The sequence below is a fragment of the Perissodus microlepis genome, chromosome 6, assembly GCF_051167445.1.
Source record: "Perissodus microlepis isolate ML-2025 ecotype Zambia chromosome 6, ASM5116744v1, whole genome shotgun sequence".
NCBI lineage: Eukaryota > Metazoa > Chordata > Actinopteri > Cichliformes > Cichlidae > Perissodus > Perissodus microlepis.
The window spans coordinates 13,994,709-14,020,799 of NC_140466.1; the positions used below are offsets into that span (position 1 = coordinate 13,994,709).

The 26,091-nt window shown below is 41.9% G+C and overlaps 2 protein-coding genes across 2 annotated transcripts in view; one reads left to right on the top strand and one right to left on the bottom strand.

Moving 5' to 3' along the window:
• Nucleotides 1-1,081: 1,081 nt before the first annotated feature.
• On the bottom strand, nucleotides 1,082-5,364 carry aanat1 (arylalkylamine N-acetyltransferase 1). The gene is made up of 3 exons (XM_084930933.1): nucleotides 2,822-5,364; nucleotides 2,268-2,422; nucleotides 1,082-1,560 (listed from the first exon to the last, which is right to left on the bottom strand). Exons 1-3 carry the CDS (start codon nucleotides 2,967-2,969, stop codon nucleotides 1,255-1,257), a joined length of 609 nt encoding a protein of 202 aa, XP_084787059.1. The 5' UTR covers nucleotides 2,970-5,364; the 3' UTR covers nucleotides 1,082-1,254.
• A 64-nt stretch (nucleotides 5,365-5,428) lies between these two features.
• Nucleotides 5,429-26,091, top strand: part of ube2o (ubiquitin-conjugating enzyme E2O) — a 45,279-nt gene continuing 24,616 nt past the window's right edge. The window contains exon 1 of the mRNA XM_084930928.1: nucleotides 5,429-5,866. Coding sequence (XP_084787054.1) covers nucleotides 5,429-5,866 — 438 coding nt within the window. The remainder of the gene's footprint in view (nucleotides 5,867-26,091) is intronic.

The following is a 26,091-nucleotide window of genomic DNA, read 5'->3' on the forward strand; positions in this document are numbered from 1 at the left end:
TAGATGTATGTGGAGAAAAGGAAGACTTATAGAGATCACTTGATTTTTTTATTTTTATTTATTAGTGCAGGGGGACAGTATTGGCCTGGCAAAGACTCCAATCCGGCCTGGAGGACAGCTTTGGAAAATATGAAGGAAAGTGTACATTTTTGGACCTTTTTTTTAACTGTAATTTTTATACATTTTACATCTTTTTCTACTGATAGACCTCCCCCACAGCCATTTATACTACAACTAAGTAATAGATTAACAATTAAATAAGAGAAAGTTCCTGTTGTTTAAGATATCACAGAGATTAAATGTGTAGTTAAGTATCTTTACACTGACAGAAAGTGGAGTTTCAGTCGTCACTTGGTTGTATATGGCCTTTGTCGTAAAATGAGTTTGACATTTATTGAAGGCTGAAAGCTTCAGAGATGTTTCCTCGGTTGCTGTTTTCTTCGGTCAAGAACAAACTTTAAATGTCAGTTTTTCAGACACTTTGGTCCTCAGCAAGCCCAGAAAAATGTAAAAATGAACATCCCCCTTCCATGTTCAGCAGTAATTAAAAATGTAAATAACATATGAAGACAGAGAGGTTAGAAAATAAAATTTTTATTAGAACAAAACAGTGTAAAAATGAGTTTGTCTTAATTTAAGACTCCGAGGCAAAAATGGTGGCTGTCTACAAGAAAAAGTTGACAAGACCATAAAGAAGACAGACTTTTAAAGTGCCACACGTCCGATTTATAAACGGTCAGTCACGGGATCACTGAAGTCTTAATATAAATTAAATGTTAATATTTAGCCTTGCTGATATCCCTCCTTTGTCATTTTAACTGTACAGCTGTTACATATTATTGGAGAATTACTAAAGGAATTAGTTTTATTTAAACGTGTCCTCACTGTTTAAAAAAAGAAGAAAAGAAATAAAGAAGGCAGCAGTTCTGTTGGACACAATAAATGTCCAGCGTTTATCAAAATAAAGATTTGGGATTTTGGTTTTTGTGTAACGAACTCACTAAAATGCAAATCAAATCTTACTTTCAGGACACTTTTGCAAACCGCTGCTGTCGACATCTGTTTTTGGCTCTCTGCAGACTCCGGGTCAGAATTCACACCTCACTTCCTGCCAAACAAACAGGCTTCACTCACAGACAGCGATGATCACAAACACTCACTGCACCGCTCATCACGTGCCCCCTGTTCCCCGTTTCTTAGGGGTCTTCACCTCCTTTCACAGCTATAGAGAATCCACATCGAGTCTCTGTGTCTTCAGCAGCCACTGTTGCGCCGCATGAAGGCGTGGCCCCTCACGGGGTAGAACATTTCTGTGAAGTTAAGGGGCCCCACCGTGATGTTGCTGGGGCCTAGCACTTTAAAGCCTGACTTCTGGTAGAAGGGGACCAGGAAGTCCTCACACATGAGCACGGCACGGCGGACGTAGGGCAGGCAGCGGAGGTACTGCAGGTAACGCCACATCAGGATGGAGCCTTTTCCCTGCTGGCGGAAGGTCCGGTGGACGGCCAAAACGTGGATGTGAACGGTGGTCCCGTGAGGCTTGTGGAGCGTAAGGGCGTCCTGGAGAGGAAGAGGAGAGCTGTCAGTAGAAGTAAAACATCCTGCTGGGTACCCACAGAAATATTTAAAGCTTAAAAGACCCCCAAAAACCATCTTTAATAATTAAAGCTAAATGAAGTGCTCAAGTTTAAATGACTCTGGTTTCATTAAAAATAATTTCATATTGGAGTTAAAATGACTTCAGCAGGATTCATCATCATAACTTTTAGATGAAAGAATGAAAAGTAAATATGAGAATTAAAAGATGGTGAATAAACTCTTGAATGATAATGATGATTGTATTTGGGATTAAAAGCTGCAGTTTGTTATTTCAAAAACTAAAATATTTTGAAAATATATCAGCTACATGTTGACTCCAGCCTGCAGTCCTCGAATATTAAATGTTTATAGCAAACAGTCTTTCATTCTTGGTTGGATTCACATAACTGTGTCATCATGAAGAAATTTAAGATCAGATTTTTTTTTAATTGTTTCTGCTAGGTGGAAACAAAACTCGTACAGCTGCAGGCTTAAAAGAAATTGTCAGGCAGCTTCCATGATTATTGTTGTTCTCTCTTCGGTTGGCACTAAACTCGTATGTCGGCAAGATTTATCACCATCCACTGAATTTTATGCACTTGAAGCGCCTCTCTTAATCTGTGTTGAATCTTTGCTCGACTCTCAACCGGAGATAAATCACTGTCCAGGTGTCTTCCGCTCCGTCTTACCGTGGTAAGCCTCTCCTGGTCCCACAGTGAGCCGATGATAAAAGCCACCAGCCGTCCCTCCTCGAACCAGCCAAGAGACAGCTCAGGACACAGAGTAAGGAAGTGACGCACCTCGTCCAGGTGGAGAGGACACTCACCGGAGACAGAGATGAAAGCTGTGTGAGGAGGAGGAGGAGGAGGAGGAGGAAGAAGATAAGGGTCACGGTTGCCACAATCAGACAGTTTTATTAGTTGTGCAGGATGTTAAAGAAGCTGAGCGTGATGTTCCCAAATGTACTGACTGCCAAGCACAAGGAAAGTGTACAGGACAGTTAACTGAAGAGAATCTGCCCGTGAATAAAATCAGTGATGGCTCAGGTTTGTAGAGAGCTTTCTATTCAGTCGGAGAACATAAATAAAATCTGTGTTATTAGCTGAGAATCTGTCCCCGCAGTTTTCTTAAAAGACGCTTCGCGTGCGTAAATCTGCATAAATACGCGCGTCCTCTGAAGAAATTCAGGCAGGTATTTAAAAGCACCGTTGCTCTGTAACGTAAGTTCAAAGAGTCTGCTTACCTTCTCTTTCAATCTCGAACACACTGATGGCATCTTCCGGGCTGAGGGAGCGGAACTCGCTGGCCGGCAGCGTGTGGCGGCGGCCCTGAGGCACCGGAGAGCGCATGTGGAGAGGCTTCAGGAAAGGCACTGCGCTCACCACAGACATAGTCCTGATTATTCCCAGAAAGTTTCGCAGGACAGCTAAGAGTGCTGCGCTGACAATTTCCTGTCTGACTTCGTGTCAGTCTCTTTTTAAACAAGGAGATGAAACTTGTCTGGGTGTCCGTGATCCGCGCGTAACTGTACAGCGAGAACTGGCGCAGACTGAACAGAGTGGAGCGCTTCCAGTATTTATACCGTTTGTAATCCTGAAGTGAGCTGTATGGATAAACCCTTTACTCCCCGTGAGTAAACTGAACCATAAACATATTTACAGGAGGGATAATCGTCTTGCCTCCATCAGACCAACCGATTTGGATTTGCTTAGTTCCCACACCAACCTCGTGTTCGCCTGCTGTAAAGTCAGGTTTAAGTTTCATAAAGTGACGCGACTGGGTTGGAATAAACACAATAACGGTGGTATAGATATTTGGAAAATTATTTTCTGGCTGGTTAATCATCAGAACGTCAGTGATGATTAATTGTCACACTGAGGAGATTGCGTGTTTCTTAACTGGGCCAACTTAAGGGCTCGACTTACCACTCTTCATGTGATTTCTCTGAAGGAGACTTTTGTCTATCCATAGTCGCTTTAAGCAGAGTTCACGATTTTTCCATGGGTTATTTTTCCAGTTCTGTAAGAGGATTAGGCTACAGGATGTGTAGGAGCTTGTTTGTCACCTGGTGGGGTTTTAAGCTCCCTGAAGAATTTATCCTCTCCAAACAAACTTTTACCCTCATGAGATGAAATCATAAAATAATTTACTGCATTTTCTCGCGTTTAGATGGCATTTCCCAACAAATTAATGCAAACTGACACCGAGAGCAGGATATACAATGTTTAACAAATTTATTAGAACACCACCTAAATGTGAGGTTTATGCCACAGTTACACTAAATTAACAATATTGATGATTAGCAAAATGACTTTTATGTTTGTCTAATAGTAAATTCACCAGTGTGCTTATTTAATGCGAAAATATAATTATTGTTGTCATCCTTGAATTTACAAAAAAAGCTTTTTATTAAGATAACAAATTAAATTTATTTGCAGTGCTGAACAGAAAAATTAGTTTCAGTGGTTGACTTTTGTGCTCATGTTTATAGGTCAGGTGAGGTAATAAATGTAATGGGGACACCTCCTTTTCTGACACTAAGCACTTTTATCCCCACGTTCTTCCTAAAAGACAAATTTTACATGTTCTTGTTTGCAAAACTGCAACTGTGCTGAAGATGTTGAGACAGTCGCAAAAGTGCTGTTCAGCAAAGGAAATATAAAGAATCTGTTATCTGTGTTTTCTCCTGTGTCTTTAGGTATGAGACGGTTTTAAATATTGTTAATGCTGTGTTCCCCCCCCCCTGTGTTTTTGTAGCTTGTTTTTGGATACAATGTCTTTGTCACAAAGACATGCCTGGGTTGGGTTATTTGGTGGCTGTAGGTGTGAATGGTTGTCTTTCTCTACATGTGAATCTTGTGATAAACTAGTAACCTGTTCAAAGTATTCCCTGCCTCTCAATCTGTCTGAGATAGGTAACCCTGAATCAGATAAGTAGAAGAGGATGGAATATTCAAGTCACATCAAGAATATTTCCTGGTTTTCAGTCTTCACAAATTTATAGACCTGTTCCTTTAAAAACAGATTAAACTGTCAGGTATTCTGTCTCCTGTACAATAATGGGGTTTACTTTGTAAATGTCTTTGAGAACTTGGAAACTGAGAAGATTATCATAAAAACCCCCACAAAAAACCAATCTAAAACAAAACAGATATATCCTTAAAGCAAACAACTGATGTTTAATTATGGGGCACTGAAAATTAATAAACTCAGGCTACTTCAGATGTATATTTGTGGAAAGATGTTAAATAATAAATAAAGGAAAACTTTTTTTATTGTTAACTGAGCTGCATGTTTATTTGTATAGTGTTCACTGTGCAACAATATTAAATCATTTAGGTAAGATCCACATAGGATCATAGATCTCATTCACACACACACACACACACACACACACACACACACACACACACACACACACACACACACACAGAGATGTCTTTTTTAACTATCGTTACTTAGGAAAATATAATTTAAAAGGGAACATAACTAAATATAATGAAATTTATAATAATAAATATTAGTAATTTACAGCAGAAAACGAAATGTAACCATTAAAATATTGGCGTAAAATAAAAATGTACACAATTAGAGTAAGTTAGTCTCCCATCAGCAGATTACGAATCATACTTTACGTACAGCCTGCGGTCTTTCTCGGTGGCTCCTGTTTCTGGCTCTCGGCGCCCCTCAGTGGTGACAGCGGGTACTGCGTGATGACGCTGCCACACTGCGCTTCTTACGTAGCCTGCGTAGCTACGTAAACACGTGCGCTTCGCTGCTTCCAGGTTACAGTTTTTTTTATTCCACCGTCATCCTCGCGCTCCAGCATCGCTCCCTGACAACAGCGGCGATGGCGGAGCCCGTAGCATCGGATGCAGCGGCCAAGACAGACGCAGCAGCAGCGGCATCATCACCCACACCGGGCCTCTCTCCCGTAGCCAGCCCGGGCTCTGAGCCTCCTTCCATGGCTCTCTCCCCCACCGCGGACGGCTCACAGCGGCTGCTCTTCTCCCACGACCTGGTCTCCGGACGATATCGCGGCTCAGTCCGGTTTGGCCTCGTACGGATGATCCACGGCGAGGAGGATTTTAACTCAGACTCGGACCTCGACGATGGCGGAGGGAGAGGCGGAGACGGCGGCGGCGGTGGAGGAGGAGGAGGCGGACGAGTACCGTGCGGTTCGGACACTGAGAGCGCCGTGGACACCCCAAGTCGGCCTCTCGGGAGGGGATTTGTCCGCGTCCAGTGGTACCCCGAAGGTGCGAAGCAGGACATCAGGGAGACAAAGGTACCACACAGCTGCTAACGTGCTCACTGTTTACCCCGGCAGTCGGTGGTTATCTCAGCCTGACGTCAGGACTGCTTTGTTTCACCTGCCTGTTGTGGTTTTTCGAAGAGGGGGGTGATCGGCGGACTTGTTACCCAAGCAGTCATCAGCTTCACCTGATCCATCCGACTAAAACCTGCAGCCTAGCTCGCTAATTGGCTAGCATTCAAGCACACAAGCTAGCTAGCAGTTTAGCTCGTAGCCTCATGTATCTCAGCTGGTCCCGGCAGGCTGAGCAGGGTTGATCCACCTGACTGCAGCCAGCTCGCTGCTAGTACACCAAACACACACACACCACTGACCGGACAGGTAGGGGCTTGCACAGGTCCTGTCAGGTGCACCTCCCTGCTTAGACACCTTACACCTATTGATTAGCTCATCCTTGACTCAGTGTAGATCCTCAGCTGGGTGTGACCTGGCCTGAGACCAAGCTTTGTGTGTGATACAAGATCTCTTATTATTATATAAACATACATATCTGAGTTGAGCCTGATCCCAAGCACCGAGGTCAGACCAGGAGAACGAGGCTGTAATCGTTGCCCTGTCCCCTCTATCAGCTGCAGATGTTTTCCAGCTCAGTCACAATTAATGAGTTAGTTGAACAGCAGGGATTTAATTGGAATTTTTTTTTAATGTTTTTTAGAGCACATTTACTTTTCATTGCGTTTATTATTTAACTTAATTAGTTCAGAACATTGAAACCAAACTCGTGCTGCTTCTTTTGCATCATTGTGAGCATATTTTTGCATTGTTTTTTTTTTTTTTTGGCTGCTGGTCATCGTTTTAATATTTTAATATAATTAAATTTTGATGGTGCAGATGTGCTGAACTGAGAGTTTATAGTCTATGGCTGATAATTTCTAATGCTTCTCTATAGCAGGGTTTTTACATATCTAACACTAACAATAATTGTTTCCACCCAATTATCTGCTCGATCTACCTCCATGCCTTGCTGTTCTGTAGTGTCCTTTTAGTCATTTGAAACCAAATCTTGTTGATTACTGTGCTTTGTATTTTCTGTCGTTTCAAATGTCGGGAACATTACCAAGAAGATTTGAATTAGTTTTTTGCATTAGTTCTTTTCCTTCTTATTGATTACTAAAACAGTTCTGTTTTAGGCTTCGGTCACACAGACCTAGAGACCGGATGGAGAGTGGTTGCTGGAGGTTGCTGTCTGTTGCAAACTGTGTGCTGCACCAATAACCTCCTTCTGGTTGCTGCAGTCGCCCGTAGTTTGCATGGAAGGTGTCAACTTGCCCGTATTTGCCAACAAACCATTGAGCGCTAGTGAAATTTACACTGCTCACCTTTAATGTAAGAGTTGTACCTTACTGCTGAAACCACCATGTTTCAAAAGGCATAACTCTTTACTTTGAAGGAAAACATTAGCTATTTCCACACAAGTGTTGCACTCTTCAGTTTCACTGCCACTTGGCGAATAAAGAAGTCAGTCTTCTCTGCAAACGGACGAGTGACCACAGCAATCACAAAGAGCTTTTTGGTGCAGCTCCCTGTCTGGGCATCAGCGCCTGGAGATTCGGTTAATTCATAGTTTCAGATCGTCTTTAAGGACACTAAACCTAGTGTAGGTTATATTTTTTGGGAGGGGCTGTTAAGTGAAGAGGGTACAAAGATTAGGGAAGACTCTGTGCAAATGTCCTCAGGCAGATTTGATATGGGTCAGGTGCTTTACCCATGAGCTAAACCAGCACCCAAGAATTTAGACTCTTGCATCCCAAATAGTACAGTTGACATTATTTTAACTTTAATTAATTACATCACTCGTTGGTGGTGGTTGGACACTGTGAACCTGTATGTTGAAAATTCAGCTGTCATTGTTGATCAGTAGTTTGTTGATACTACCAGTATGGTCAACACTGGGGTGATTATGTGGAGTGCAACCAATATGAATCAATACCTTTTAACTGAGATATCAAGGTGATTGATTAAAATTCTGAAGGCTATTGAGGTATGAAATATAGATTTAGACACCTGGACGCCATTCATTTGTTTTGAAGTTTAAAGTCTGCCTTTATAAAGTAGACAGCAAATATTTGCAAACCTCTGACGATTTCTCTGAGTGATTGCAGTCAGTCCAAATCAGACTGCAACAGCTTGTAGAAAGATTGCCACCCATCAGGTAGGTTGAACCCCCCGGTCGTAATATTCCCAAAGTATTTGTATTTAATGTATTTATTTAATGAAATATTCATATTTGGCGCCCCTGTATCGAAACAATATAACAATGCAAAAATACACTGACTCTATGCTGTATTGATTTTTTTTTTTTTTTTTTTTTTTTTTTTTCCTTTTTCTCACTCATAATAATTAACACAGAGTACCACACTAAAGCATGAATGCTGGTAACAGCGCCAGCCTCGTATGCAGACACTTAGATTTTAAGCTCTACAAAAATTGACCAGAGAAATCTAAATGGTCCGTAACACTTTGACTGTCTGGTGCAGTCAGCTGCTGCCTGTATTTGTCTAAGTGGCCACGCCCTGAACTCTAGCATCCTTTCTTCATCTTCTTTCAGCTGCTCCCTTTAAGGGTCTCCACATCTGCCTCCACCCTAGCATCCTCTTCTGTCACATCAGCCCTCTGCATGTCCTCCTTCACTACATCCACGAAACCTTCTCAACATCCTTTGTCATATATATCCACTATCCCTCCTCTGCACATGGTCCAACCATCTCAGCCCTGCCTCTCTAACATCTTCTCCTTAAAACCGTAACCAGAGCCGTCCCTCTGATAGCCTTATTTCTTCTGAGCATCTTCAACTCTGCCACTTCCAGGTTGACTCCCTTTTTTTCTCTCCTCACAGCCATCTTTGAAACCTTCCCTTTTGCTTTAGCCACTATTCTTCTGTCACAAATCACCTGCGACACTCGTCTCCACCCACTCCACCCTGCCTGCATGCTCTTCTTCACCTCACTGTGCACTGTTCTTAACTCCAGTATTCAAATGGATGAATTATAAAAAAAAATCAGAGATTAAAACCATTTTTCTCCTGGCCAGTTAACATGCTTTTTAATGCTGTAAATTTGAACATTTTAACATGGAAGTCTGTAGTGACTGGATTTTGGAGCCAGCCTCGAGGAACAGCAGTGTGGAGCGCTTCAGCATCAGACCTTGAATTCAGTCGAATCTGGACAGCACATATGTGATGTTGGTACAGAAAGTCGCTAACCTGCATCGGTATAAACTACAGTCTCAGCCTTCTAAAACCTCTTGTCAGCTTCAGTTCAGTTAGACCTGTAAATTGCTGCATACATCTTTGTGCAGTTTTACCATTTTACCACCAGATAATGAGGACGTTTTAGCAGGTGCAGACTTTGCAAACCTGTTGTTCTGTGCATCCTCTAAGCTTCTCTGGGGTTCTCCTGGGCTTTGTGGAAAAGGGTCACAGAGTTTAAAGGAGGACAGGCCTGGAACAAGCTCACACAGACTCATTTCAGAGACAGGATGTGACCAGAAGAAGCCTATTTTAGAGCCCAGCGCTGCCTTGCTTTGTCTTTCCAGTTAAATGAGAAAAGTTCTGGTCTGAGTGTCATTCAGACCTCAGTCAGAACAAAGGCAGAACGACGCGCCCCTTAAACAATGACGCTGATGTTTACGCAGCACCATGTCCTCTGTGTCGACGTGCACATGTATGGGTTTCATTGTGTGTCGTATTCGTGATTTCTCCTGTGCTTATCTGCACGCCCAGTCTCAGCAAGCTCATTTTGCATAAATCCTGAGAGTACAGTTTTACATCCTAATCAATCATTCATGATCACATCCTGCAGTATGCAAAGTTGCACATCTTCAAGGTGCTGTTTGCACAAAATTTCAACTTTTATTTATTTATTTTTTTCTGCAGGCTGCACCTCATGTTCACTTCACGTTTTCTCTTAGGAGCGATCAGTGGAGAGAAAAGTGATGCTTAGAGTTACTCTCGGGTTTCATAAAGCAGACATTTTCACAGCGAAATAGGATTTTGGACATTGCGACCATTATGTGCAAACTCTAAATGATACAAGGCGATCAGTCTAATGTAGTTTCTTTGTTGCTTCATTTTAGCGCATGAAAGTGAAACCGTTCAAAGTTAAAATGATTGAAATGCTAAACTCTCTGCTTGCACAACAAGGAAGCCTCACAAAGATTTAAAATGTACACAAACGTAGTGTTGCCAGAAACAGTTTGAGATTAAACAAAGTGGTCAGTTTAATGAAGATTTGTCAGCAGGCGTGGTGCCCCATCGAGCAGCCTCGTACGCCACTGGTATTACTTTTGATATAAAAAACTATCAACGACTATGAGCTTATCTACATGTTGCAGACTCTTTAAAAACTCCATCTGTGGAACAGCTGCCACACCACACACCCTCCTGACTGACGTTACAACACGGTCCCATTGATTTTTAGTATAACGCACATCGAGGAAGGGACAGTGAAAATGAAACGGCAAGCTTGCTGAGCTTGTGGTGTGAACATGCGACATGTTCGGTGTTACTTTGTTTATTTAAAAATGCACCAGCGACATCAGTGTACATTTAAATACCCTGCTGTCTCACTGGCTTTAATTTCCCCTTTAGCAGTTTCACCCACACCAATTAGCTATTCGGTGGGGTGGGGTGTGTGTGTGTGTGTGTTTTCCTTTTACTTGCCATAGGGCCCCATTTACACATGAAACTAAAAAATAAAAAGAACAGACGTGTTTTATTTGTTATCTACTTAATTTATGGTCTGCTTCATTTCAGCTCACTGCATGGCTTTACTGGATTTTGCAGCCATTTGCAGTTTCGCTCCTCTCCTCTGCTCTCTGTTTCACTGCATTTGTCACGAGCAGAGTAAAGGAAGTAAAGATAACGGAACAGTAAAACCAGACGGCTGCGCTAAACGTCTGAGAACATCCGTGTTTACTTTTAAGCCTGCCCGATATCTAATATGGTGAAGGGTGGGGACAATATGAGAAGCTGTGCTGCTGATGTTAAAGAGGTTGTCGCGGTCCGAGCGTTAGCAGCGGTCAGAGCGTTAGCAGCTCTCGATGCCATAAACTTTGAATTGTTGTGCTATGTCAAGCCAATAAAACCATTCAATCGCACAAGAAAAGCAACTGTTGTTATGATTTCATTTATGATTACTTTTATGTGATTGTCAGTTTATGTATCACTCACAGATGTTAAATTACCGTATTTTTCGGACCATAAGGCGCACCGGATTATAAGGGGCATTAAGTGAAACAAAACGGTCAGATAAGTCAAACTTTACTAAACTCATTCTTCTTGCTTCCTCCACTTCCGTACCCTTGATTAATTAATGTGGAATTCTCTCGCAGCTGCTCTATTCCCATGTTGTTGCAGTATATTAATGACTAACCTCGTATTGTGGATGGATTATCTCAGTTGTTCTCCTGACTGAAGTTTACAGCATCCTGCCATGCGATTGCATTTGTCCCCAACCATTGGATCGAGTGGAAAAAAGTTAGCGTTCATCTTCTGGCTTCACTGTGTTTGTTATGCTAACATAGCTGTGACGCTGGCAATCACGTATCACATCATTATATACCAGCTAGCCCAACTTCAGTAACCGTAAAAAGCCACTGCTGTTTAGTTTTCGGTCTTCATTTATGTTGTAAGTGATAGCAGAGCTGTACGTTTTAATTTTTTCAGAAATCTCTCAGTCAGAACATGCTATATCATGTTTAGGTGGAAACTAGCGAGCTAACTTCTAACTCCGTTAAATTTAATAAATTCTGTTTTCATGGATGCCTGGATGTTAAACTTAATTGTTACACCTGGTAAAGCAGCAACGCTGATCATTTTATTAAAGATGAAAGAATTTTGACAGTTTTTAACTCTCAAAGATGCGGCAGTGTTCGTCCGCTTCAGGACCTGAAGTGAACGGAGTTTTGGACCCAGATTACTCCGCAAGGCTCCTGATTACGGTAGCTCCGACAATCCATCAAGCGGTGCGGCTTCGTAGCTTACCAAAGTCGTACTAAAACATTTGCTGACAGATTTTTGTACCACATAAAATCGGTTCGAGGTCAGTAAGCACAACCAGATTTCATACATAACGAAAATTAAAGGATTTTAAGTGCCTCATAGTGCGGAAAATACTGTATGTCCTAAAACATAACAATAGCAATAATTGACCTAAATAATGGATGACCTCATCTTCCGTGTTGTCAAACCTACAACACCATATACCAACTTTGCATACCTGACCACATCACCACCACCAGGCGGTGCTTTTTGAGTGTTTCCGCCAAGACCCTCTCTCTGGACATGTCGGAAGACACAAACTCTACTGGCGATTACAGTTTTCGGTCTTCTGACCAAGTAAACAGTGCCGGGATGTTCAGGATCGTGCTTAAATCTGTCATGTCAACCTGAAAATCAGCAGGAAATTCCAACAAACTGCAGTCCAGCAGCCCTGGGAAATGTAAGCAATGGATGTGACGTATCCATTTCTCAAGAGCACCAACCAAAACTTGTGCTTTCTGATCTTTGGTGACTTTTAATTCAGGTAGATGGAATTGTTCTCTCTGAGGAAGGAAATGGCATTTCCCTTTTCGTGGCGCTAAAACTTCATACGATGGAGTCTGCTTCCACTTCCAGACAGCGTGCTGAATTTTTGTCATGGGTCATTAATTAACATCAGCCCATCATGCTCAGACCAACCTCACTGAAATAGTGAATTTTAAAAAAATAAAAATGTTGACTGGAAATGAGACATGCTGACAGTTTAGTCCCAGGTGGCTGTTATGGTAATGTGCAGGCTTTTTCTGTACCCTGGGAATGGTTTCATCCCACCTTCTGCTCTCAGAGTCAGTTGAATTGTCAGGGCTTTCTTGGCGTGCTGTCATATGATGAGCTCCCACTTTCGCTGCTCTTGCCCGTTACAATGCCCTCGAGTTAGCAGCATTATGCATTCATTAAGGTTCACTGCTTTGAATACAAATCAGACTGATCTGATTTGTGATTAATAAATTCCACTCGGCTGCTCGCAGTGCTTGACCCCACGGTGAAATGAGGAAATAAAACATTAGCATTTTGTCGCTTATGCTAAGCCATTATCGTTATGTTGCAACTGAAACAGGAAGTTCTGGATCAATAGACATAAATAAATCCCGGTGAATAGGGAGACTCCAGGTCTTACTGCATTTATTTTTGCCTTTTCATCGTGCTGGAAGGTTTTTCTTTTTTTTTCTTTTTTTGTTTGTTTTAAAGGCACTGCTGAGCAAGTTATTTAGGGAAGCTTGATGCTGCGTTTATATGGGAACCTTTTCTTTGGCTTGTCCTTCAACTCAAAGTGCTCTCAAATTACTGAATAGTTTTGGTAGACTTGTGACTTGCACACAGAACCTTTTGGCAGCTGTAGCAGTCTGTCTGTGCAGGTTTCTTCTGTTTGGTCTACGGGGGGAACAGTTCTGCAGTTTTGTACCACAACTCCAATTTTCCTGTACCACAGTGGCCATGTGGTGCTGTTAAAACATGCCAGTCTGGTGAAACCTGGAATTTTGAAAAATCGTGCAGGTCCTGAGTGAATAGCAATTTTTAACAAAGTACATAAAAAGGAATAAGTGTACATATCCCAACATGCAGTGGGTTCAAGCCTGATCATGTAGAGCTTAGTTTGTAATTAATAAAATTAAAAATTTTGGATCTCACTGGAAAAGATATGCTGATCTGACTCCTGGTACTCCTACTAGTTGCTGGATGGAAGAAAATGCAAATGTATAAGAGAAATCTTGGTTACATAAGCTATTTGTTTTTTGTTTTGTTTTTTTGATAATAAGATGACTGTTTTGTTATTAGGAAATCATGAACACCCCTACAAGGGCGGGGGTTATATTCACTGTATGCTATCCTTAGCATGGAAACAGTGATGGCAGCCATCAGTCTGTTTGTCTCTCAGGCTTATAGTTTAACAAATTCTTGTGTGAACAACAGGTTTATTGCTCTTGTTTGCAGCAGATGGGGGGGGGGGGGGGAAATCCATCAAAATTTCAAGTGGGAGGAAGAGCTGAATGCTGTAACCGCAGGGTGACTCCCATCTGTCAACCTGGCCCTCCACCCTGCCCCCATCCATCCAGCTACACAAGTGTGGTCAACCCCCCCCAGCTGACCTACACAATAGAAACATGTCTTTCCCGGGTGGGCTGACTGCTGATTTACACTCGGGCCACTGCACCACACGGTTTTCTTTCACCTCTTATCCATCTTCTGGTCATGATCACATACATTGCTTTTAGCCCCATCGAGCCCTCGCCTCTTCAAAAGCATTTTAGCTGCAGCGCTGCCGAGCACTTGAAGAGATCATCTTACTGCTGAAATGCGTTTAAAACACGAGGTCGGGCTGTATTTTTATTTTTTTATTTCTGGTTCTTCTGTTAAACACGTGGAGGCTAAACAAAGTGACTGTAAATCGATCACTGAAGACAGTATTTCAAGAAATGCACTGAGTAATCAGACCGAGTAGAATAGGTGTGATTAGCTTTAGGGGTGGGAATTAGCAATGTAATGATACAAACACTCATTACATGGCAAGCAAGCAGTAATGTTTGTGGCTAAAAATGACGCCAGTGGTGGAGGTCTGAATGAGAGGGTCCATGTTCCAGTCTTTACCACAGTTCTATCACTTTATAACAGCTGTACGAAGAGGCTTGAAATTTTATTCCTGGGGTGTGGCTGCTCTGACTGACAGGTCGATGTACAGCCTGTGTATGTTTGGCTTCACCTCTGCTTATTCAAGTTACCAAACTTGTGGTGCATTTTTAGCTCAGTGATCTAACGATAACATGGCTTGCATTCATAGACTGTATATAAAGGATGGCTCTAACTAAAGGGTCTGAAAAGTGGAGATAATGCAAAGTGTCTTACATTTGCATCTTTCCTAAGCAGGCCAGCAGACAACGACTCCTGTGGTTGCAGAAAGGGGTTTGTGTGGATGCCTCCCTGTTTGTTTCTTACATAGCCGAAAATGACACTGTTGGATTACACAAATATTTTAAGTGCAGTCTGACTGCAAGACGATCGCCCAATACATCGCAGTACACACAAAGGAAGAATTGAGTGTTGGTGGAGTCAGACTGCGTGTGTCGTCCTTATTGATTAAGCTTGATTAGTTGATAAAGCAGCAAACACAGTTACTGTCTGGACTGAGCAGATGATATTAATCGCATTGCTTATCTCCACTTGTTTAGTCTGCGCAGCTTGTTTAAAACTTAAATAATTTATCCTGCCAGTTCCTCTGCGTTTAACCTGCCGCAATTCAAGTTGGATTTAATCAAACGTTTTTGTTTTTAAAAATTAAAAAAGTAGGATCAGTACAATTTGATTAAGTCCTTCAGAGCTGTGGTCTTATGTCTTTTAAAGGTCACCTGAGTGTTGCCGATTGTCAAAACAGCTACTCGGATGTCGCACACCGCTCCAGCACTAATACCCATCAGATGACTGTATGCATCCGTCAGTGCAGTTTGCTCAGAAGCCACCCGCAGGTGCTCGTGGTAGGCTGGCAGACGTTGGTGTAATCTGGGACACGAAGCTGTTGCCAAGGCCCGCCCAACGGTGCTTTGGAGCCCAGAGCCTTGGTTATGGTTTGTGCAGGTGCCAGGCAGGCCCAGGGAAACAAACAGACGAGGGGCAGGACACCAGCCACCGTACTGTACGCTTCCTCGAAGAACTGTGAAGCAGCTGCAGCGCTGCACTGCTGCTGCTCATCACACCTGAAGAAATCCTCCTAAAATTGCATGAAGTTCTTTTTCTTTAATGCTGACTGTACATGCTGCAGCAGGTAGCTGCAAAAGTCTGTGAATAGTGGATGCAAACATCTGTTTTGTGTTCATCCCTCAAGAAAATGTTCAGGTTAAAGTTATTTATTTGTCTTCTTGGAGATGGTTTCTGACTGGTAAAACACGAGCTTCACGACTAGAACAGTTATGCAGTGTTTAGACCAATTTTTATTGGATCAGGAGAAAATCTGAAAATGTTGCTCGTGAACATTAAATCATGTTTAGTCAACTTGCTGTCTTTTTTGAATTGTGCGAGGAAAAATAGAGCAGAAACTTCTCATTTTTTTCTTTGAAACTGTCATTTTGTGCATTACTGTCACACTAAAGTAGTTTAAGTTTATTACGTTTATTCATAAGCACATTTTAAAATGAACAACAAAGTGCTGTGCATGCTGAAGGAAAGACAACTTAACTGTATGAAAACAAGGGGAAGAAAATGGGAAAAACTTCTAACCAGTTTTAAATAAAATGCAAATCAGTCCGTGTACTATTGCATCGAAACGTCAAAAATAAATGGACTCGAAGCAATAACTTTGAGGACTCCTCAGCTGCTGTTTTCAACCATCAGTTACCCATAAACACACGAACAGCGAGTGCAGCTCATGCTATACTGAGTGTGTGATAGTTTATTGATTTGACAGCATTTGATGGTGCTCTAGACAGCACACGACTATGATGCTGCTAAATGTGCGGTGACTTTGCTTTGTTGTCTTATCCATCAGAGCAATCATGAAAACGCAGACAGACATGGAGGATGTCTAGGTAGGTTGTGATAAAGATGCTCAGCAGGTAAAGGAAGGATATGTCTGATGTTTTTCTTTTTCACCTTTTAGACCTCCTCCTCGGGGGTCATGGCTTTTAGAGTGCAACCAGTTTGTTGTTAAAGTGTGAAATGGACGGGACAAGCTGTGAATCTGCTGTGCTCTCTGAAGACTTCAGGCCTCATGGATCATCTTGCTCTGTTATCCTCCTTCCATTTAAGCTACATCCAAGTTGTTATAGACTGTATGAGGGTTTGGGCAATTTAGTGTTTTTTTTTTAAATCAACCTTTTAAAATGTGGGTAAACACTGGTGCTGTGTTAATTTGCAGATTTGGCTAATAGTGGCACCAGCAGCCATCTGTTCCTGCTGGTTAAAGTCCATATTGCCTGTTGGGAATTTGGTTACACATTGCTCTGGTGCAGTGCCAGTTTATTCTGACACAGCCTACATTAAACTTCATTTTCACTGAGATGTTGTCAGACCGAGCTGGTTAAACTAGATGTCCAGCAGGTATTCAGACCTGCCCACGACCAAGACAGGGAGTAAAATCAGACTAGCTCACTAGTCTAAAGTCATGAAACAGTCAAACCTGAGTAGAGTCTAATGGATGAGGTTAAACACCGTCTGTACTAATACAGTGTAAATCAAAGAACCGTTTAAGCCGTCGGTTACATTCGGTTTTAACTGAAGTCTGATCTCAGATTAGTTTGAGAAGTGGGGCTAGCGTTAGCCTTCTCTGCTGCTTGGTTAACAGATGCATAGAACACCAACTGATGTGTAATGTATGAGGTCACGGTTTTCTTACTGTAACCCGGGAGATGAATTTTGTTTCCTGTCTGCCGTGTCTACAGTGAGCAGACATGCTTGCACGAGAGACGAGCGCAGACAGGAACCTTAATCCCTGCATTAATTCCACTGTTGTCAGCACTGCGTTCAAACTTGAAAGTGAAACATGCGTGTTCCTCATCACGACTTGTCAGACTTGTCGTTCAAGCTTTTACAGAAAAGTGACTAAAGTGTTCATTTAGACATTAAATCATCAGTTCTGATGATTTTAAAGGATAAAAGGTGCCTGTTGTGTCTGAGTTGTTTTTTTTTTTCCAAACGTGTCTTTATCTCCATCCCACCCTTCTTCATTTCTCTCGCTCCCCTGCGTTCTCCTCATCTCCCCCACCTCCCACCACCTCCTTCACCTTCTCCACCTTCTCATTAACAGCAGCTGCATTCACAGCTTTTTCATTCTGAATAAAATCAGCTGTTGTGGGATGTGATTTTCATATAATCTGGTGTTTAGCAGTTAAATGGACAGAATAACGCCATGTTCACTGCAGCGCTTGTTATTGTGACTCATTTCTTTCATTTTTTTAAGGTAGAGCTAATGTGCTTCTCTGATTTCCAGCCTCACTTGTATGGTTACTCATATTGATACGAAGTAGTTTAATTATTAGTGCATGTTCAACTATGTGCTAAAAGCTCAGACTTTTTAAATTCTTTTATTTTGTTATATGTATGATGTCAAGAGTGGATGTCCTCATACCCACCAAACGTTCTGTTTCATGAGGGCCAGCCAATCAGTGATGTGAGGGCTGATTAGGGAGACTGACTGTAAAGGCAGAGAAGCTAAAAGGGCTTGTTCTAAAAGGCTCAAAATAAGACAAATGAGGAGTATTTTGATTTGTGAATCATGCAAAGCTACTCTTACTGAGTCCAAGAAACCCCATGGAAATATACACCAGAGGTCCACTTCAAGAGTTTGTAATAAAATCAGAGTAATTTTAGTCTAGTTTGTAGACTACCAGACTATTTTCTTTACATTTTTGGACCTGTTCACTCTTGATTATTATTTTTGTTTAAATTTTGTATCGATATTTCTTTTCCTTCATACAGCCGTAGCCAGTGTCCTGACAGAGACGTGTTAGAGACTGTTGATGTAATGTGGTGCTGACTGGATGGGATAATGGAACACGAACACACACACACACACACACACACACACACACACACACACACACACACACACACACACACAGGAATAGCTGCACTCTGAGGTGACTTGCCTTGCTTAAGGAGCCAGCCTCCTTTCCTCCTCCTCCTCCTCACTCTCTCTTTCCCTCCTTCGTCTTCCCATCCTCCCTGTTTTCCTCTGCAGTGTTGGTCCTGCCCAGTGGGGAGACAGTCTACTTTCTCCCGCTCGCTCTTCCCCTTTGTATTTCCATTTTACTATCTGCTGTTTTTGCTGCACTCTTGTCTATTTCTGGCTCCTGCTTTTTCTGGTTTCCTCACTGTCTGTCTCTCTCCTGGGACTTGTCTCGATCTCCCACTTGTTGGGCTGGCTGCTTTCTCGTCTGTACCACGTTCACAGCTCATCCTCATTTTCTCCCCGTCACACCCTGTCTCCAGCTCCTTGCGCCCTCCTCCCCTTCGGCATCTTCTCTCCTGACGTTTTTTTTTTTCTTTTTCCCCACATCCATTTCTTTGTCTTAATGATTGACTCTCGAGTATCCTCCACCACCTTCTTCCTGTCTCCATCTCCTACTCTCCTCCTTTTTGTGACTGCATTTTCTTCTTTTTCTTTTTGCTACTCATTTCCCTGCTGATATACAGAACAGTGCTCTGTCTTGCGGCTCTTAGTGCTCCTTGTTGGTTTTTTTTTTTGTTTCATCTCTCAAATTACACAGCAAGGAGATTGCTCTATAATAGATACTGTGCTATTAGTCCTTCTGTCGATCCCCTGTGGTCTTCATCGGTAAAAGGATTTGTGCCTTCTCTGTTTTTAATAGAGCCGTGCACCCTTCCTGTGTGTCCAAATCAATAGGCTTCAGCCAGGCTGTCCTGCAGCAGCAAGAAGGGTTATCAGGGTGTGAGGATTTATTGGTGATGCAGTTTATTGCCTTATAAACAAAACTGCAAGGACTAATCATTGATCTGTATTTTTTTTATTTTATTTTTGCTTCATCACTTTTAAATAAACTCAGGATTACTGTATTTACTTTATTTTAAGATCACCATCCTTGCAGAATCAGTGTCTGATGTGAGAACCTCATTGTGCAGCATCAGACAGCCAATCACAAAGCTGTGACAGCAGTTCTTCAGACTAGTGTGAGAGCGAGAGGCTTTAATGTGCACAAACCAACCCACACGAGCTCAAAGGGTCTCCTAACGGTATTGTAATTAGTGCTGAATTAGTAGCAGCCTGTGTAGTGTTTAGCAGTTAGTTGGTGTGTATCACAGTTATTATTAGAATTCTTTTCATAGCCCCTTTACATACGCCAGCTGTCAAGTTAATGTCTGCAGTGCTGTTTTAACTTTTAACACATTCGCAAAGTTATTATAAGCCTCATTCACGCACAATCGCATGCATTCATACAAGCCTAAGATTCACATACCCACACTCTGATGGATGCATCAGGGGCAACTCGGGGTTCAGCATCTTACCCAAGGATACTTCGACACGGGGATTGAACTATCAACCTTTTGATTAGTAGACAACGTGGTGGAGCAGGACATTAGCTAATGCTATGTCTGCGGCTACTTCATTAGGAGGACATCACAAAATATTTACATAAATGTAAAATGAGTGGAAATTTATCATGTTTTTTCTGAGTCCTATGAGATTTTAATCAGCGGTGTTGATGAAAATGAAACCAGTGATCCCACGCTAACTCACCGTGTCATTATGTTTACATGCTTAATAGAGACGCGCTTGGCAGAAGAATTGGCAAACTGTGTCAAAGATTAAGGTACTTTGTCTTTGCTGAAAGATAAAACCAAATTGAATTTGGTGACTGTTATAACAGCACAGAATGAAATTGGCTTTTAAAAAGACACAAAAATGGTAGGAAAACTGTGCCAGTGTAACGCAATGGTTACAGTCACAAAACCGTAGTGTATACAAACATTGGCTTGTTGTTATGGCAACAGGTTTGATGATCAGTAAATCATTGGGATCACAATAATCTGTAAGTCATTGGGAACCAAAGTTGTAATTGAAGGTGAAAACTGATTAAATGCTCAGCCCTAATTATGAACATAAACCATCAGGCTCTGAAAAGATGCTACAAACAACATCTAAAATGTTTTATATGACCCTGTTTCCTTTGAGGCGGTTACATCAGTCGCTTCTACACCACACATATCTGATCCAGAGGCTATTCACACAACACGGACACGTTTCAGTTTTATCCATAATCAGCTTCAGCAGACCCACAGTGCAGAGTCTGACATTGTTCCATTCTACTGTGAAGTCTTAATTAATTACTAATTAATTAATGAATTATATAAACTAACGATCAGTTTTTGGAAGTGGGCAAATGCTGTTGGTGCACTGTTAAATGCAACAAGTGAGAAAAGACTGCAGCACCACTCAAAGACTGACTGCGATGAGTCAGCTCAACATCATGAAACTACTCGCAACACAGCTCGTGTTTTTATGCATTTAATTTTTGATTGAATTGTAAAACTTTTGATATATGAGCTAATTTAGCTTTTGATTCAGCTACTGCATGGGGCGAAGCTCTGCCCGTGCATGTAGGTCTGTTATTATCAGGGCGACCTGCTTAGCAAAGTCGTTTAAGTATTTTTTTTAGTCACAAATAAATAAAACTTTCAATACATTTTTTTTAATTGGCTTGCACATGTAGTTTACATCGTCCTGAGGGACCTACTGTACATTTACATCTGAGTGTACTGGCTTTACCTCATTGCTTAGCGAGTGGTTCCTCCTCTACAACCTGTAACGAGGTTGTAGAGTGACAGCTTTAGCTGAAAGCAAACCATTGCAGTTTTGGTGCTGTAAATGTCAGCTTCTTTCTCCTCCTTAACAGTCCTCGCTATCAGTGCTGTGGAGCTGTGCTTAGCTTCCAGACACCGATTATGTCTAAAGGACATTTTTAGTTTTATGGTTTCTCGATTTGGAAAAGGAAGTGAATATAGTTGTGTTGGAAACCTACAAATCTTTACACCCTTTCAGCAAACTGATTAGCTGGAGCAAAAGTTGCAGCAAAATGTTTTTAAAAGTTACAGGAAGTCCTACAATATCACTCACTTTCTTCTTTTTGTTTCTATAAATAAAAGTGAAGTTAACCCTTGTACCTCCAGCTGTGCATGATGAGCTTATCAGCCATTGCTAATCATCGCTGGCATTCGCGACACAAAGTGATGCACATTTTTTTTCTTCCCAAGTTGAAACGTTTTTAACTTGCATGGATGTGGATTTGCATCAGTTCACCTCTTTAGTTCACGTCATGTTTGATGTGAACGAGCTTAGTCTTTCTCAATGGTCATCCCAACCTTTATGTGAGGTTTTGGTGTATCTGGTTTGTTTGATACTTGGATGTCTACATGATTGAGAAAAGTTATACCTCTTCTGGACTTCTGAAATCTTGCTGCTCACAAATAGTCCAGCATGCAGTGAGGTAATAATCCCATTGAGATTCCACATAGGGATTTTGATTACGAGTCATAATATTTTAATCATCCAAAGCAGACCCCCCCCCCCCCCCGGAGTCGCGGAAAAGAACTACTGTGCCCACAGTCCTAAATTGAAACCACATCTGTGATTGGTGGAAGTCTCTGTTACCATGGAAATGTTTCTACCTGTGAAGACAGGTAGCTTAATAAACGGTAAACTTCAGAAATGGCGAGAGTGGTGACTGCTGTAGAGCATGAAGCACTGTGCTATATTGATAACAAGGATAAAATATATACAAAACAATTATACAACAGCGGGATGATTAATAGGCTCAAATTCAAGAAGTTCGTCCAGAGTGAGTGAGTGTCTGCGTATGTCTAGAATTGCAATGCATTCTGGGATGAGCAGTTTTTTTTCACAGTTAAAAAGTAGTTCTTCACACAGTCTTGCACCTTGTACCTATCTAGCTCAGAACAAGCAGGAACTATGAAATCTGAACCTATAGTAGCTCTGCAACAGATTACCTGAATTGTAGAACTTGGCTTACTCAGTTACTGAGTATGCTAACACACTGCTTTTAAACCAGTTTCAGCCAACTCTTTGTGCACTTACAAATCATTGAAGTCATTCACATAAAAACAACTCGGCAGCCACCCAGAGCGCAGTTCTCACAGGATCCAGAACCCAGAAGGCCTCACTTGCTCTTTTACAGTTTGTTTGTCTCTTCTTTCAAAACTGCAAATTATTTTTCGATTTTTCTCCCAAACGCCACTGAGCTGAAGCATAGTTTGCCTGTGGCTGAAGGCGGAGGTGCAGGATGTAGCTGTGCTACGTCGCACCTTCATTATCACAGATTTTTAGCAGCATCTGTGGGTGGAATTTCACCTTCTGGCTTCATATTCAGTGAAGTTAGCCGTGTGTGGAGAGAAATGTTACCTGTTACTACTGAATGCGCCCGTGTTTGTGGCTCGGGTGTCTTCTTTGTATGGACAACAGAGTGAAGGAGAAGTGAGCCCGGTATAGAAAGCTGTCTGTCAGAGAGCAGGCGTGGCCCCCAAGCTGCAGTTCTCTGCAGCATCCATCTTCCTCTCCATCTTTGTGCCGCACCTGAATAGTGACTCGTGCAAATCAGGCTGGAAAATCAAAGCCTCCATCGATTCTTGTTATCAATCTGGCCACTTCTGCCCTAAAAGCATGGATGAAGAGACAACCAAGGTTGCTGCTCTTCTTTTTCCGAGGCAAGTGGCACACACAAACATTTTTTTTTTTTTTCCCTTTTTGTTGTCGGAGTCTGTGCCCACTGCCTCATCATACCGCCTCCCTCCTCCTCATCTCTATATGAGCCATAGCAACAGTCAACTGCTTTGCTGTGACCCATCAGTGTAGCAGGGTAATCAGCCGTGTGTGTGTGCATGTGTGTGTTACCGGTAATGTCAAGAGATGTGCGATTCACTCAGCGTGTCAAAGTCCAGTTTTAATTAGTGCGCATGTGTGTGAACCTGAGGCTTTGGAAGAAATGCATAAATCACCACAGCAGCAGTGGTGCAGAGACACAGCTTTGATTTCAAGGTGCCTCGAGGAGTTGTGTGCATCATGTGAGTAACGAGGAGGAACCTTCCTCCTTCATCTGCTTTCAGATTTCACAAAGTCACGGCGCTGCCTCATTTTAATTTGACCTCCGAACAAACCTTAAAGCTGTCAAACTCTTTCTGCTCCTTAAGGAGATATCATTGCTTGACTGCTAATGTGGAGGATTTCTTTAAGATTTTTTTTTTGTTTGTTTGTTTGTTTTTTTGTGCTGAATTAATGCTCACCAGATTGCTCTGCAGAAAAATCAGATGTGAGAGTAAATTCACAAACCTGAGCAAATTGTGCTTAAAACTTAAAATTGGCTTTTCTTTTTTGCAAACATCAGTATTTCTGCAAGGGTCACGTTTTTCTATCAACATCCAAGTTTAATAATGTTGTTTTTCAAGCTACCGTGCACTGGAATCGTCTTAATTCTGCATCATTAGTTTAGTAGCTGTGACCTTTCATTAGTACTTGGCTTCTAACTTATTTTAAGGTCAAGTTTATTTATATAGCACATTTCAAACAGCCGATGCTGCACAAAGTGCTTAACAATATAAAAATGGCATTAAAAAGCAACAATGTAAAACAATAATAGGACAATAAAATAATTAAAACAATAACTAAACTAATTCAAATAAGACCAGAATGCTTGGGTCATAGTGTGTTAAAAGCCAGGGCATAAAAATGTGTCTTTAGTAGTGATTTAAATTGCTCAAGTGTTTGTGCAGATCTAATATTTAGGGGGAGACTATTCCAAAGTCTGGGACCTGCCACGGAGAAGGCTGTATCACCACGAGATTTGAGATTAGTCTGTGGGATGGACAGCATTAATTTTGAGCTAGACCTCGTGGTTTTTCCTGGAGCATAAGCAGAGAGGAGCTCAGACAGGTAAGGAGGGGCTCGGGCGTTAAGTGACTTAAAAACAAAAAGTAAAAGTTTAAATTGGATCCTGTAGGAGACAGGAAGCCAGTGTAAAGAAGCTAAAACTGGGGTTATATGCTCTCTCCATTTGGTACCAGTTAGCAGGCGAGCAGCTGCATTTTGGACCATCTGAAGACGATGGATGATGGCCTGGTCTAGACCAAAATACAATGAATTGCAGTAATCCAATCTGCAAGTAAGGAAAAGGTGAATAACACATTCAAAGACGTTAGCCGGGAGGTATGGCTTTACCTTGGCTAGCTGTCTTAACTGAAAGAAGCAGGACTGAACTACTGCACTCACCTGCTTATTCAATTTAAAAGAACCATCAATGTAGACACCGAGGTTTTTTACATGTGTTTTACAATAGGAGGAAAGGGGGCCCAGAGTGCTATCGATGTGCTTGAAGTTGCCAAAAATGACAACTTCAGTTTTATTTTCATTTAGCTTTACTATTTATCACACAGATACATAACACACAAACTCCTCTGATTCCACTGATTTCAGTTTCTGCTGCTAGTCTGAGCAGTGACGTCCTGACCTTTCCTGCGGGACACTGATGCGATCCCAAGCTCTCTGAGAGACAAAGTCCTTCCATCGTGTTTTGGCTCTGTCCCCAGATCCCCTCCAGGACACACCCAAAACACCTCATCTACTGGCCCCGGTAGCTGTGTTGTTAGGGGTTGCTTGGTCTATGTAGGGTTTTCCAAGGAAAGGTAAGGGGCTAGGCCAGGTATGGCTCAAATAACTGTGAAGACAAAATCTAGATACTTGGAGCGGGGATACCAGGCTGTCCAGTGTTTACTGTATATGATTCTCCTCGTCTTTTCTCTTTCTCTGTGCTCGTTGTTTTGCCCCTTCCCCTACCTCCCTTTAAGTCTTTCTCTTTCTTATACACATGGTAAAAGAGAGTAAGTAATGCAAAGTTCAACCAAGACACTGCTGGATGATACAAGAGCACTTAAAATCAGCCAAAAAAAGGTGTAATATATGTTTTTTTGTTTTTTTTTTTAAATCTCCCTTTAGTTCCTCAATTACTGCCTAAATCACTCATTTAGGCATTAAGAGACATAGATGGTAAGATGGTGACCATTTGTATTTTTAGACATCAGTACAACTCACGCATTTTAAATAAAAAAAGGAACTCGAACGTTTAGGTTTCTAATGTTTCATGTGTGTTGATGCTGAACACAAACATACAGTTAAATCAAGGGTAAGACAAAACTGGGTGCATGTAGCTCATTGGTGGTTAAAGCAGCTTCTACCAGAGCTGTAAGCCCAGGCGATCCTCTCTGCTGAGAGATAACGGTATCAGGAGGCGAAAATGTTTTTGCTTTATCACTTTTGCAACGCGTTGATCGATGGGATGGCGGCGCCGTCCCTCCTCCTCAACTTCACCTCTTCCTGGAGAGTCGTCGCTCCCACCGCGGGGGCATGCAGCTCCCTAGCAGAATTAAGGAACAGAGTGTAAATGACATAATCCAGTTACAAGGTGTACGGTGGATTAGAAATTACAGTTACACATGTTAAGGGGATTATACTTTCATACCAACAGGACACTTTTAACAGCTGCCTGACCAGCACGTTCGCACTCGGTGGTTATGTTTCTGTACCTGTGCTTTAAACGCAGCGTTTCTGACTACAGCAGCGCACTGCAGCACAAAGCACTGAAAGAATATTAATGAAGAAGAGCTGCATTTGTGGGTCTGTCCAAAAAAAGCTCTTCTCTTGGCTAAAAGC